Source organism: Arvicanthis niloticus, chromosome 2 (genome assembly GCF_011762505.2).
Source record: "Arvicanthis niloticus isolate mArvNil1 chromosome 2, mArvNil1.pat.X, whole genome shotgun sequence".
Lineage (NCBI taxonomy): Eukaryota > Metazoa > Chordata > Mammalia > Rodentia > Muridae > Arvicanthis > Arvicanthis niloticus.
The window spans coordinates 131585382-131599700 of NC_047659.1; the positions used below are offsets into that span (position 1 = coordinate 131585382).

Below are 14319 nucleotides of genomic sequence, written 5' to 3' on the forward strand. Positions count from 1 at the left end.
GAGCTTCTCCATGGAAAGAGTATGATAAGGCAGGAGGGGCGCAGAACTGAATTCTGGGACCTGAGCTACAGGAAGCTGCCAAGCTTTCTCAGACAGCAGTGCATTCTGGGAATTGAAAAACTTCCTTGGCTTGTCTGACTCATGCCAGACCAGCTTCTAGAAGTTTCCCTTTTGTGAAGTGTCATTGGGTATCAGTAGCCTTGGAGGGAAGCACAAGATGTTAAGTGTTCCTACTCTTATATTCCATAATGGTTCAAGATCCAGAAGAGAGTCTAGGGGCAGCTTGCCTGAGGCCTGCCTAGGCTGACAGTTTCAGCCTAGACACACACACACACACACACACACACACACACACACACACACACACACACCTGGCTATCTCTAGGGAGCTCTCACGTGGATTTTCCAATAAAAAAGTGGGAAAACAGAAGCAAGCAAGTGCCAGCATCACTTGGCTCTGGCATAAGCCTGGAATACACTGATCTGTCCTGTGTCTTGTGGTTTGGATCTGAAATATCCCTAGAAGGCTCATATGTTGAAGGATTGGTCCCCAATACATCATCCAGCACTGGAAATTTGAAGACATGATTGCATCATGAGTGCTTTGTAGCCAATGGATTCATTTATTGATAGATTGACAACTGAATGGAATGCCAGGAAATAGGAAAAATTGAGGAAGCCAAGCCAGACTAGGGGATAAATAACACTGAAGACATGACTTTAAAGACTCTCTCTCTCTCTCTCTCTCTCTCTCTCTCTCTCTCTCTCTCTCTCTCTCTCTCTCTCTCTGTGTGTGTGTGTGTGTGTGTGTGTGTGTGTGTGTGTGTCTGTCTGTCTGTCTGTCTATCTGTCTTTTTACTTCCTGGTTTCTGAAAAAGAAGAGATCCTCTGTCTCACACCCTCACTGCCATGGTGTTCTGCTGAACAGTACATCCTTCCAAAGCCATGGACCCACCTCACCTTGGCACGAACCCTCCAAAACCACGAGCCCAAATAAATGTTTCTTCCTTTATGTTGTTTCCCCTAGGTGTTTTCTTGCAGCAGTTACAAAGCTAACACTGGCTTTATAACGAGGGCCTTTGAAAGCTAAGAATTGGATGCTGGAAGTGGGCATCCAAAAAAAACCTTCTTCAGTTCTGCACTGAGGAAAGGTTTCTATGGGAGGTTATGTGATCAGAGACTTGAAGAAAATGGCAAGGTAGAGAAAGACATTCCAGTGAGCAGGAGGAGCGTGTTCAAAGATGCTAAATCAGGACAGAATATGACGTGTCCAATCATCAAAACTAGCCAAGGCATCGGGAGCACTGAGAGGTAAGAAGTAGTGCTTGTAAAAGATACTACATAGCCCAGTTAGGCCTCACAGTATGTGAATCACAGAATACTTAAAGGCCAAGCCACTAAAGAGATTAAGCTCCAAAGTGACATGATCCGATTCGCCCAGGCCAAGTATGATCTAGAGCTTGTCACAGAGAGGGAATCAATAAATGGCGACAGATGTCTGAATAAACAGACTCAAGCTAGATTCCAGAAGAGATGGAAACGACTGGACTAAGGAACACAAGTAAGATTTCAGCCACTGTCTACCAGAACAGTTTCTGCTCATCCAAATTCGCTTCCATGCCTCTCAGCCTAAGCAGCATGCAGGGCTGCTGAGATCCACGGGAGCCCCCTGACAGACTCATTTCGGTGATCACTATCGAATGCCTCTATTAGGAATGCTCAGAAGATCATATTAGCATGATCCAATATTTACAAAATGACACTCTGCTATCTAAAGGGGGCTGAGAAAATAAAGATTAGAAGCAATCACCATGCCTTAGGGAGAAGGGATACGAGGAGAAGAGGAGGCAGCAATCTTAGAAAGTTGCTGCCCAGAACCTTCCTTTTCTTATCTGTACAATGGGAAGAAAGAGAAGAAGGGGATCAACAACATGTGATTAGGAAGCAGAGTACCAAAGGCCCTCATATTGCCATCCACACCTTCAGTAATAACCTTGAGTAAGGGACGCATCCATGCATTCTTTCAGCACACTCTGCCAAGGATGGTCCATATGTCACACTGTATCTCAGAGATGCTGAAGATGAAACTGTGCACAAGGCTACTGTGGTCCCCAATCACAGGGACTTCTCACCTGAGGATACGGCTCATCAGTCACAGTGTGTGTGAAGGAGAAACGTGCCAAATGTAGTGGGAATCTTTACCCAGAGCTTCCCTAGACTGAATGGGAAGAGTAGCAACAGCTCAGCAGAGGAGTGCAGGGCTCCCTGGGACTGCTGCATGTGAGTTCCTGCGGTGAGGGAGTCAGAATTTTCTGGCAACTTCTGAGAGCCATTGTGAAGCAAGCACAGGAGAAGCAGAAGCAGGGATGATGGACACTGAGGAGGAATAAGCTGCCAGGGTCTTGGAGGAACAGAGGGACTCTTGGTCTTCTCAGAGTACCAGGAGACCTCAAAAGTCCTCAAGACAGAGGCTGGAGAGGAATAAAGAGGGCAAAGGAGGGATGGACAGTCCTACATTCCAGTAGAGTCTCTGGTTTCTAATGGATGTTAAACTTGAAAGGATGACTCAAAGAGCCAGGAAGAAAAGTCCCCATGTACCCAAGAAAGAAGCAAAGGTGGTCTACACCAAAAAATGAGTCTAGGCAAAGAAACTGGGCAAGTCTAAGGCAGAGTTGGAGCTGGGGACATATTAGAATGAAGACACTACCAAACAGGAACAGAGGGACACAAGTACAGCTGCTGCCTTATGAATCATTCTAGAGAGTAAGTAGACACAGGAGGAGAATGTGGGAATTAAGATTGGAGCTAGACGTGGTGGCATTCACAATCCCAGGACTTAGGAAGAAACAGGAAGATATTTAGTTCAAGGCTATCTCAAAAAGAAAAGAAAAGAAGGAAGGAAGGAAGGAAGGAAGGAAGGAAGGAAGGAAGGAAGGAAGGAAGGAAGGTTGGTTTTGGAGATATTGGGTCCACAAGACACTACATGATTTTGAGTGAGATAAAGATGAAGACATGTGATATGTGCATGAATACACACACACACACACACATACACACACATGAATCCATACAAATGTATATATATATATATGTATTCACATTCATATATGCAAATGCATACATACATGGTTGCATCTATACCTGTACATATATGTACATATATGCATACATATATATGCATACAGGCACTATAAGATCCAGATTTGTGCAATCTGGCCAACAGAGCAGAGAACATGTGGACATGGTGACATGCACTATTAATCCCAGCACACAGGAGGCAAGGAAGATAGATTTCTATGGATTCAGTACCAGCCTGGTCTACACAGTGAGTGCCAGGCCAGCCAGGGCTATACACAGTGAGATTTTGCCTTAGGAAAAAGGGAGTAAAGGAGGGAGGGAGGGAAGGAGGGAGGGAGGGAGGGAGGGAAGGAGGGAGAGAGGGAAAGAGGGAGGGAAGAAGGAAAGGAGGGAGTGAGGGAGGGAGGGGGAGGGAGAGAAGGAAGGAGTAAGTGAGGGAGGGAAGGAGTGAGTGAGGGAGGGAAGGAGGGAGGAAGGGTTGGAGGGAGTGAGAGAGAGAGGGAGGGAGGGAAGAAGTAAAGACAGCATTTTGTAAAATCCACAATGGGGCAACAGATAAAGTTTTCCCATGATACCTTAGGTATTGGAATATGAGAAAAGAATCTTCTGCTTAGGCCAAACAGGATCTCACCAAATCTGAAATACCCAATTTAGTACCTCAGGCTTGTTCTGTTTCTTTCCTTCTATTCTCTCTCTCTCTCTCTCTCTCTCTCTCTCTCTCTCTCTCTCTCTCTCTCTCTCTCTCTTTCTTCTCTTTCTCTTTTGAGATAGCCTTGAACTCAAAACCCCTCTGAGAATCAGACACAACATAGTGTGTCCCCTTAGTAGGAACCATAAAAATCCAGCCAGGCACCTCTTGCTTTGGAACCAAGCTCAAAGTCAGAGAAGACATTTCCTCACCAGATTCTTCTGAGTGTCCTCTCTGCATCCTCTTACTGATATCCTAGAAACCCTCTTCCCAGAGTTGGCCAAGAGGACACGGCAATGGGAGTCACATGCAGTGTTATCAGTCTTCAGACAGAACCTGAAGCAATGTGTTGGTAAGGCCATCCATGAGGAGAGCACACAGCAAGCCCAAAGAACACTCGTGTTTAAGGCCAGAGTGAACTATGGAAGAACAGGGGGAGCCTCAGGGAGGGCTGAGGGGCTGATGAAATACAGGACAGTGTGTAAGCTCCAGGGAGTCCCTGGCCAGGAAGCCTCCATAGACAATGTCCTCTCGTGTCCTATAACCAACTGGCTTTCCCACTGTTCAAAAAAGAGGCCTTCACTGTCACAGAGCTGTAGGACATCTGGGCCTATATCACCAGGAAACCTTGCTGATATACCTGAGTGTGCCCATACCCCCTCCAAGAGCATCTCCTAAAAGCCAGCAGGTGCATTTCTCACAGGCTGACCTCATGCAGGCATCCATCAAGAATTTACACTGGCTAAAGAAGCTTGGTGTTCTGGATGTCAGGACACTCATCAAAGCGATAGTAATATGACCGTGGAAATCCCCTACTATATGTATCCAGCCAGTGTTCATATGGCATAGAGAAAAGGAGTTAACCCATTTCTTTCTGAAATGTCATTACCATCTGACCCCAGAGCAAAAGCCAGTGATACCCTATGCATAGGTAGAGCTTAACGGTCTCAGAGTAAAATGAAATCCCAAAGGTCTCAGGATCCTAATAACCTAGGACTCTCATTCCAAACTAAGGAATTAATTTACCCTAGCTTAAATGCCTCTAAGGATCAGAAACTCTCCACCTATATATCAACCTATTGTCTTCTCAGACAGCTCAATCTACAAGAAGGTCCTTCCCCATGAGCCACTGTAAGACAGCCACTTCCATCTCAGCCCCAAACATGATGGATCACATACCTGTGGGCACAGCTGGGTCCAGCATTGGCTTCTCCCATGTGTTAATCTGCTCCCAGGTAAACCCATTGGTTCCAAGAGCCACGCTATACCCACAGTTGCTGTAATGTTCATCGAAAGAACAACCACCTACAGATAAAAGAGAGACAGGTAAGTAGAGCCATGTGCATGAACCTTGCTTCACTACCCCTGCTCCATTATCCCTTCATTTACACTTTTGAATTTTAAACTCCAGAGAGGTGTTGGAGAGGAGAAAACAAATCAAAAGCAGGCAAACCGGATTTTGATATTTGCTTTGGTGCTCTTAGGAAAGGCATCTGCAAGCCCTCCTATTTAAGAAAGTTAATAAGGCTAGTTACATTTATTTCAATCTTCCCTCCTGAGAAAGTCAACAGCAATGGCTTGTTCTAAGTAGGAGAAATGAATGCCAGGGCATGCCTCTGTAATTGCTTCCTGCAACACGCAGAAGATGCTGGGATGCTGCAGAAAGAACAGGAGCTTCAGAGTCCAGCAGACTTCATCACACCTCAGCTCTGCAGAGCTGTGAGTTTGGGCCACCTGGCTCACCCCTGAAGGGGTCTCAGTTTCCCCACTTGTAATATGGAAGAGAATATCCACCCCATTATAGTGTGTCATTGACTATGAAAAGCAAGTACAGGACACACTATGGATCCCCACCTCTTTGCTTTACCAATAGACTGAAAGCCCGTGCTCAGTAGAGTTTGAAGAACAAACCGGTAAGACATTAGACAACATGCATTTGGAGAATGAGTGTCTCTAGATTCTCCCTTAAAGTTCAAGCCATCCATCACTTGACATCGTGTTGTGTCCCTTTGATTTGGGCAAGAATAAACTTAGCATATACTTGGGCTGTAAGTCCACTCAAGGTGACATTGAAAGGGATAGAAGATTAGAATGGAGGCTCCAACTAGGAGAGCTGCTGTGAGCAGAGAAGCAGGAGCCCACTATTCTGAAGGAGAAAATCAACAGGGCTCTGGAGGAGAGGAGGATTTTTCACACATGAAAGGCAGGAGGAAGAGATACTCCAAAGGAAACACAGTCCGATCCACAAAGGGAGCTGGCACCCACTGTCCTGAGCCCACACCCACTCACATCCCTGTGTTGTCTCCTTGGTGTTCAACAGCACCCTCCCCTCCTCTAAACACCCATCTGCCTCTATCACAAGTTGAGCCGTAGCCACTGCAGGCTATGTGTCTGTGGTGTCTGCGTCCTCTTCCAGCTCCTGTGTTGAAGCTCAACCCCGAGGAAGTATCATAAAGAGGAAGGGTTTTGATGAGATAATTAGGTTATGAGGCTCCCATGGAAGGGCTTCATGTCCTGATAAAAGGGCCCATGTTCACCCTCTGCCAAACGATGAACTGTGAAGGAGGGAGGGCCAAGAAGAAGGTGCATATGATAAGAGAGCAAAAGAGGAAAGGATGGCAGGAGAGGAGCAGGGGATGCAGAAGGGGGAAGGGAGGACATCAATGAGAACAAAGTATATGTGAAATTAAATCTATTGTTTTATATGATAATTAAGCTAATGAAATAGACATAAAATAAAATGGAGGCATCTATAAAAAGCAAGCTGCCATCAGACCCTGTATCAGCAGCTTCCTTGACTGTAGACTTCCAACCCTTCAAAACTGTGAAGAAAAAATTTTTCCTATTGTTCATAAATTATCCAGCCTCAGGTATTCTGTTATAGTCATGTGAGCAGGTTATGATAGCATCCCAGTGAATGCTGGGCTTAGCAACAGAGGACCGAACCCATTTGGGGGAGGGGGGTGTTACAGGAGTTGAGGCATGCTCTGCATTAAATAGGAAAGAAATTACATGAACATCTTAAGAGGACCACGGATAAAGAATCCAAGAAGCACAACAAAAACTGAAATCTGCAGTGAGGTAGAAGAAGATGTCTGATCGAAAAGGAGTGGGTGGGGTGGAAAGTGACTGTTGCCCAAGAGGAGAGAAAATACTTGCTTCCATCTAGCTACTTGCTAATTCAACAATGACTCTTGTTGAAAGAGCAGAGACAGGGGTGGCACTGGCTACACAGTGGCTTCCAGAGAGACATATGAAACTTAGTGAGGCAGACCAGCAGTAAACAAGCAAGTTACACGGATAATTACGAATCAATGCACTACAGAGGCTTCAGGTGGGAGTAGGTGAGAGAACCACTAAGCTGAAGTAGTACCAGATTTCTAACCATGAAATGGAAGCAGACCTGAACTACAATGGCCATCCACCGTGTCAACCTCTCGACAACAGCTGCTACATACAGAATCTCTGACACGTCGTGCTCAGTTCCTCTGATGATGAAAGGGTCTTCGTGGTTGAGGCTGCAGGTGGTGGCAATCAAAAAAGGAAGGCGTGGTAACAGAAGGCTCATACAAGAAGTGCTTCATAGGAGCAACCAGAGGTAGCATCCTGCTCTCCCTTGAGCTACTCATAGGATATTCAGACCCTGCCTTTGGCCCACTTTTGTTGTGGCTTGTACATGTCTTTAATGTCTCTCCACAAGGGAGGTCTAGATGCAGGCCCCCAAGCTGCACTATATCACACGCATGTCTGCATCTCAGCCAGGTGCACAGTCAAGACTTTCCCATTGAGTGCCAAGATTCTCAGCAAAGAAGGAAATATGTCCAGTGGGATTTAAGTTCCCATCTGTGTTTGGTGCCAAACCTAGAAAGCAGAGCGTATTTAGGAGATGCTGTCTAACTGTTCATCATGCAGTTGCATGAGCCCGATAGACAAAGAAGCAGGATGTACAGCATGGTGATATTAAGGGAAAGAAAAGGCCAAGCAGGGTAGGAGGGAATAGTAGAATCATGTTTTAATTTCCTACATATCCATCTGCCTAAATGTGGTTATGTGCCTGACTCTGAGCTCCTGCTCCATATCTGAGCTCCCAGCTTCCTATGTTAAGAGAGAAAACTTCCCAGGTACTGAACACTGTGTTCTTATAATAAAAGCCAAACTGTTCAAGGAAAAGGACAACTAGTCCATGAACGTAGATCAGACAAGAGCCTTGCAGGAATAACCACAATGAACCTCATATCCCGTAATGAAATACCACCTCTATCTGAGACTCCATCCACACAAGGAGTACATGGCAGGTCTCCTGTGATTGCTTCTCATAATCCTTCTCAATATAAACTGATAGCATCACCCAAACACACACATCAGGAACAACAAAGCACCATGGCTGATAGCAACTGATATGGATGCCTGCTCCCCACTCACACTGCTTGATGCAGACATAACGTGTTTAAAACTACTAAGAAGGAAAATGTGCTTAAGGATGATCTTCTTCCTTTCAGACAGATGAAGAATCAGAATGGTTGTATGCTCAAGATTGACAGCAGGTGACAGTCTGCCAGAGACAAGTTCCTAACTCACACCCATTCCCATTTCTGAGTCTTTAGCTCCAGGTATACAGAAACAAGATAGCCATGAGGAACCTTCTTGTTATAAGATCGAAGTATTCTAGAGAGTCAGAAGTAATTAGGACCCTCCAGGAGTCACAGAGATGCAGAAATGGCAATAAACCGGAGTGCAATGGACACTAGGAGCCGCCAAGAAAGGAGAAGAGAAGAGATCCAAGCTCCCCTGAACCCTGAATAGGAAAAATTTATCCAACCTCCATGGCCTTAAGACTTCTTATAGGTGATGTTAATCATCCACAATTGTATCTGTCTTCCCTGGAGACCATAAGACAAAAAACCTCTCCCCTCTGTAGGTACTTGTGTCAGACCACTTAAGGAAGATATATGTTTTGAAAGAATCCCCAAAGAAACTTATTTGGATGCTGACCTCACTCAGACACAAGGAGTATGTGGTGTCAGACAACTGATGTCAAGCTTAGCACAGTCACTTGGGGAGAAAATAACATCTTCACCTCTATCTCCACCCCAGGAAATAGCTCAGGCTGCCTCCAGAAGCCATCATCCAGCCTGATGGAGACTCACAGACTCACAGGAGGAAGGGGAAGAAAGCCACCATCTATGGTCTCTGCTCTTGAGCAGACAAGCTATTTCACTGGGCAGGTTGGGGTCAAAATGTGGCAAAATCCCCAGATGCTCTGACGCAAGTCAAATATAAAAAAAGTCAACAGAGAAATGGAAGACTGTAGCAAGGAAATTGGATTTTGAAAATCCATTTGGATTTGGTAATGTATAGCTTATCAGCATCTGTAAGGGAGTAAACATAGTGCAGGATACATACTTTAGGAGACATTAAAGCATAAATAAGGTTTATAGTGCCAATCAGAATTTCTCTTTAAACATGAGCTCTTCTTTTGAAAATGAGAGAGGAATAGAATTCAATAAAAATATAAATGTGCCTGCCTCTGCATTTCTCAGATATGATCCTATGTATTCCAAAGCAGAATTAAGTTCAGGAGAGGGGCTAAAGATTTGTTACTTTCTGCATGTTCCAGGCAGTGTATGTGAGAGGTGTGCATGTATATGCAAATCTGTTTGTATATGGAAGCAGAAGACCCCAACACCTTTCTCTAAGACAGGGCTCAGCAAACTTTTCTACAAAGGAGCAAATACTAAATCTCTTTAGCTTTGTGGCTACATGGTCTCTGTCACAATCGCTAAGCCCTGCCCTTGTAATACAAAAGCAACCGTCTTCAATGTGAAAGCATGCAGGTGTGGCTATGTTACCTTAAAACTTTATACATAACAATGGAGGCAGGCCACATTTTGCCCAAGGTTTGTCACCTGTCAGTTCTTCTTCTAGGAGCTAAGCACAGTGCTCTCCCTCTCTTGGAGGAATCTCATTGCAGAACTCCCAAGGGACTTTCCCAGCTGGAGGAAAAACCATGATATCACAATTGGTGATAACAACAGCAACATTCCTTTTTCTTAACAGCCTTCATGTGCAGCCCTTACCAACAGTAGCTTCAGCATGCTGCTATCTGTCTTCACTGTGCCTATCCCATCTTACAGATGCAGCATCATGGACCCCTAGAAACAGCTCAAACACAGAAAGCAGAGGAGGCGGGACATCAGCCCTAGCATTGTGGGACTGAAGCTTTCCAATGCTCCAGCAAGGCCTCTTTTAGAATACTCCATATTCAGACTCTGAGTCTCACCCTGCTGCTTCTAGAATAGAAAGTGGTGCCTTTAATATCCAGCCATGAAGCTCAGTGAAGATAGGAAACTAGGTCAAACATAAAAAAAGAAAATTATTTTTAAAAAAGTAAAGATTTGCCTTCAGTTTTCCACTCTATGATAAGTGTTACTGGTGGAGAAATCACAATGTTGACAAACATGACCAGAAGCTGAGTTGATCTGGCATGGGGAAGGAAAAGAAACACTTTTGACCCTTGTCTAAATAGCTGAGACAGAACATACGAGAAAGCCATCTGAGAGAGCACCATGCTCTTGGAGCTCAAAGGACAACTCTGGCATAGGATGAGGCATGTGAGGTCACAGGATAGTGTCTTTCCAGTTCCAGGTTACAAAGATCCAAGAGAGCATAAGCAAACCACAGGAGTCTCCACCAAAGTCAAGCCACAACACAGCCCATAGACTTTTATTCAAAGAGTGATGGAATATATTAGCATGGGTCTTATTCATGACGAAGTGCCAGGCTGGACCCTGCAGAAGAGAATGTAGTCCATCTGTGTCTTTCTCTTAGGATATCACAGTGAACTCAATGAACCTTCCAATAGGGGAGGGACTGAGGGCTCAGAGGTCAGACAGGGCCTTTTAAGAAAGAGTATTTATCCCAATTCTAAAAATTGTGAGAGAAGGGAAGCCAAAGCATGTGCTAAGACCACTTTGGAAGAGAGAAGGTGAGCTAAGGTGGCTCACAGGCTAAGAAGCAACAGCAGGAGTTATAGCAACAGTTGTGGAAAGATGAGCCAGCTAAGGACTCAATTGTTGTTGATGATGTTCTAGGGTCAGAAAATGATGATACGGGGTAAAAGGACAAGAGAAGGATGCTTTGGAGCAGATGCCAATATGAGGGATGGTAACATAGATAGCCCCCTGTGCCAAGCATGATGCTGGTTACCTATAATAGTCATTGAATTGTCACCATCACTGCATGAGCTAGACATGATCACTTCATGGCTGTAACAAGCATGAAGAAGCTTACACATAGGATGCTCTGAAAATGTTGCCCAAGATCACACAAACCCAAGTGGCAAAGCTTGACTTTGAATCCCAGCTAGTCCAGTCTACACACACACTTAACCCATTCTATTAGGTCACCACAGCAGTTAACATTGCTTCTTAAACAGAATTGGTTGGGGTAGCTACACAGCTCTTCCTCAGTCCTGGGCCTCTTCAAGTCCTCTGTTCCCAAATCACTCATTGCTCTGAGCCTACTATGTGCTAGTTCTCAAATCTAGATGTCAATGGTCAAGAATAGCTCTGCAGCCTCGGCTTGCCTTGAAGACCCTGGTGCAGAGGGTAGGGTCTGAGACAGGGGGCTCAGAATCAGGCAGGAAGGTACCATGCTAGAAGATGGTACCAGCTTCATGTGCCACTCACTGATATAAAGATAGCTCATACTAAACATTGAAGGAACTGTACATTGTCCGGATATAGCAAAAATACATGTGCCTTAGTTTGGATTTTATTGCTGTGGAAGAAGAGTCTGTGCCACGCTTGGGTGTAGCTCGAACATATATAAGACCCCAAAACCCACCTCCACACTTCTCCTAACAAGGCCACACTTACTCCAATAAGATCATACTTGTACCTCCTAATAGTGTCACTCCCTATGGGCCAAACATCCAAACACATGAGTCTATGGGGGCCACCTGCATTCAAACCACTCCAACATGATTAAAAGGAACCAGAAAAAGAGAGAGATGTGACCAAAACAATTATTATTTTAATATTTATTTGTCTTTATTATATATATATATGTATATATATATACATATGTGTGTGTGTGTGTGTGTGTGTGTGTGTGTGTGTGTGTGTCTGAATGTATGTCTGTATATAATATATGTGTCTGGTGCCTGCAGAGGCCAGAAGCAGACACTGGATCCCCTAGAACTGGACTTACAGATAGGTGTAATCCATCATGCAAGTCCTTTGCAAAAGCATAAAGCGCTCTTAACTAATGAGCCATTTATCTAGTTTTTATTATTTTTAACTGAAGGGGGATATCAAACCTTCCCCATGAATGAACAAAGGAAGAAATATTGTCAGCTCTGTGGTTTGTATTAGTCCACTCATGCTGCCATAACAAACCGTCATAAACCAAGTCATTCAAAACAGATATGTGTTTTTCTCATAGCTCTGGAAACTAAAGTTCCGCATAAAGGTTTGACTGGATGGATTCTGGAGATCATTTCCTTCCTGGGCTGTGGATCCCACCTTCTCAGAGATCCTCCTCTGGCCTTTCTGTGGTATGCTTGCAGAAAAATAGCATGACTTCTGGAGTCTCTTCCCAGCCTAGAGAGCTCTGACACCACCCGGTGACCCCATCCACAGGCTCTATATTCAAATATAGTTATGCTGGAAGTAGGCTTCAGCATGTGGGTGTCAACACAAGACTCTGAGGAGGAGAGAATGTGGTTTTTAATGGCATACACATTTGTTTCCCATTGCCTCACAATAAATGATCACAAAGGCAGTGGCTTAAAATGTCTGTTTGGTAGCCACAGAATCTGCAAGGCACAAGTGCAGGTATCAATGAGCCTGTTTCTCTTCCCCCAGGATGGAACCAGGTGCTTGCAGAACTTTTCAGAACTTGGGATTTTCTTTAGAACTCAGATGGCTTTTTGGTGGAATCCAGTTCCTCAGGCTGCAAAACCGACATCTTGTTTTTCATGTTGGCTATAACCATCAGCCAATCTCAGCCCACAGATGCTACCCACAATTCTTGGCCATGGGGCCCCAGCAAAAGCTTTCTTATTTATATATTTATTATAGTTTCAACTTCTTCCTTTAAGCAGGGTCTCATTCTTCTGAAGAACTTGTCTGCTGCAGCAGATTCATCCAAAATAATCACTCTGACATGTGGTCGAATGGTTTGGGGCCTTAGCTACATCTGACAGTCTCTCACCTTTGTCACAAACATAACCAAGATGTGGAACAAGGCCACTATATGCACACTGCTGTGCAGGGGATGGGGACTCTATGGAATATATCAGGAATCCGTGGGGCTACTTCACAGTTCTGTTTATTGCAGTAGCCTCAAGTTCTGTTGCTAGTACTATGCAAGCCACTATAGCAAGAAAGCATAATGTGTAAAGAATTTGCATGGTTATGTTCTCTCAATGAATAAATGAATGAATGAATGAATGAATGAATGAACAAACGACAATGTTCTACCTGAGATAGGTTCTTGTTAGATAATTCAGGCTAACCTCAAATGCACAGTCCTCCGACCTCTGTCTCCCAAGTTCTGTTTGCCCCCACCATACCCAGCACTCACTGTACCTAAAACTGCACATAATCTACTTGTTACAAGAAAACATTCCTTCATCTTCCTAACCATTTAACAATGCAAAACCCATCATCCTCTGCGGACTATACAAACACCAGGGAAGACTCAGGGTTGAGGTGCAAACTCCAATCCTAATTCAGTAACATGGACATTTCCAATGGTAACAGGATCACGGAGTGTCATCCCTTGAGTGTTTGATGCGATGCGATCCAGACATGCCCTTCCCATTTCATAGATGTAGAATGATTCTTCCTTTCTCTGGGAAGTAGAGAGATGTGGCCAGTCATTTGATATCACAAACCCAGTCCTAGGGAAAGGGACTGACTGCTAATGCCCCAGACTTAGTAAAGCACCTTGTGTGTGAGAAGCTGATGCTGCCACTACACAGATGAGAAGGCTGAGGCCAGAGCAGAAGAAGTTGAATTCTAATCACACCGTGTCTGCCAACCAAAGCAAATCCCAAAAAACGTTCAGCTATAAACGTGAAGCCAGCATTTAACTACAGGACAGAATACTATGTTGTACAATTAAGAAACCAAGAGGGCAATAGCAGTGCTTTAAGCCAGCTGCTGGAGCCTGAGTCACCACGGTTTGCAGGCCCAGGAAGCAAACCCTGTTCTATGGACACACACATTCTAAGGAGCTCCAGCCCCTAGTCATTCAGATTCTGCCCTTGTGCCGACAGATGCTCTGAAGGCTGGGCAGGATCTAAGTAGGGCTTATTAATCGTGAGCAGCGTATCGTGGGGAGCCCAGTCTTGCCCCCGGAATGAATGTAAACCAGCCTTGCATAAATTGAATTTCTTTTTTGAATATCTAATTGAATTTGCAGAAGTGTGTGCCAGGGGGGTGTTTAAATAAGTGCACAAATATGATAAGAAGGCCTTCACACCATTATATCTAATTCAGTAAGCAAAAATAATGGCAGGGCACGTTCCAATTAGTGTTTGATTT

The 14319-nt window shown here is 44.5% G+C and overlaps 1 protein-coding gene across 12 annotated transcripts in view; it reads right to left on the reverse strand.

Moving 5' to 3' along the window:
- The window catches only part of Ptprt (protein tyrosine phosphatase receptor type T), a 1076931-nt gene that overhangs the window by 786702 nt on the left and 275910 nt on the right, over window positions 1-14319 (reverse strand). For all 12 annotated transcript variants that reach the window (XM_076930177.1, XM_076930174.1, XM_034495571.2 and 9 more), the window contains exon 2: window positions 4946-5071. In XM_076930177.1, coding sequence (XP_076786292.1) covers window positions 4946-5071 — 126 coding nt within the window. The remainder of the gene's footprint in view (window positions 1-4945; window positions 5072-14319) is intronic.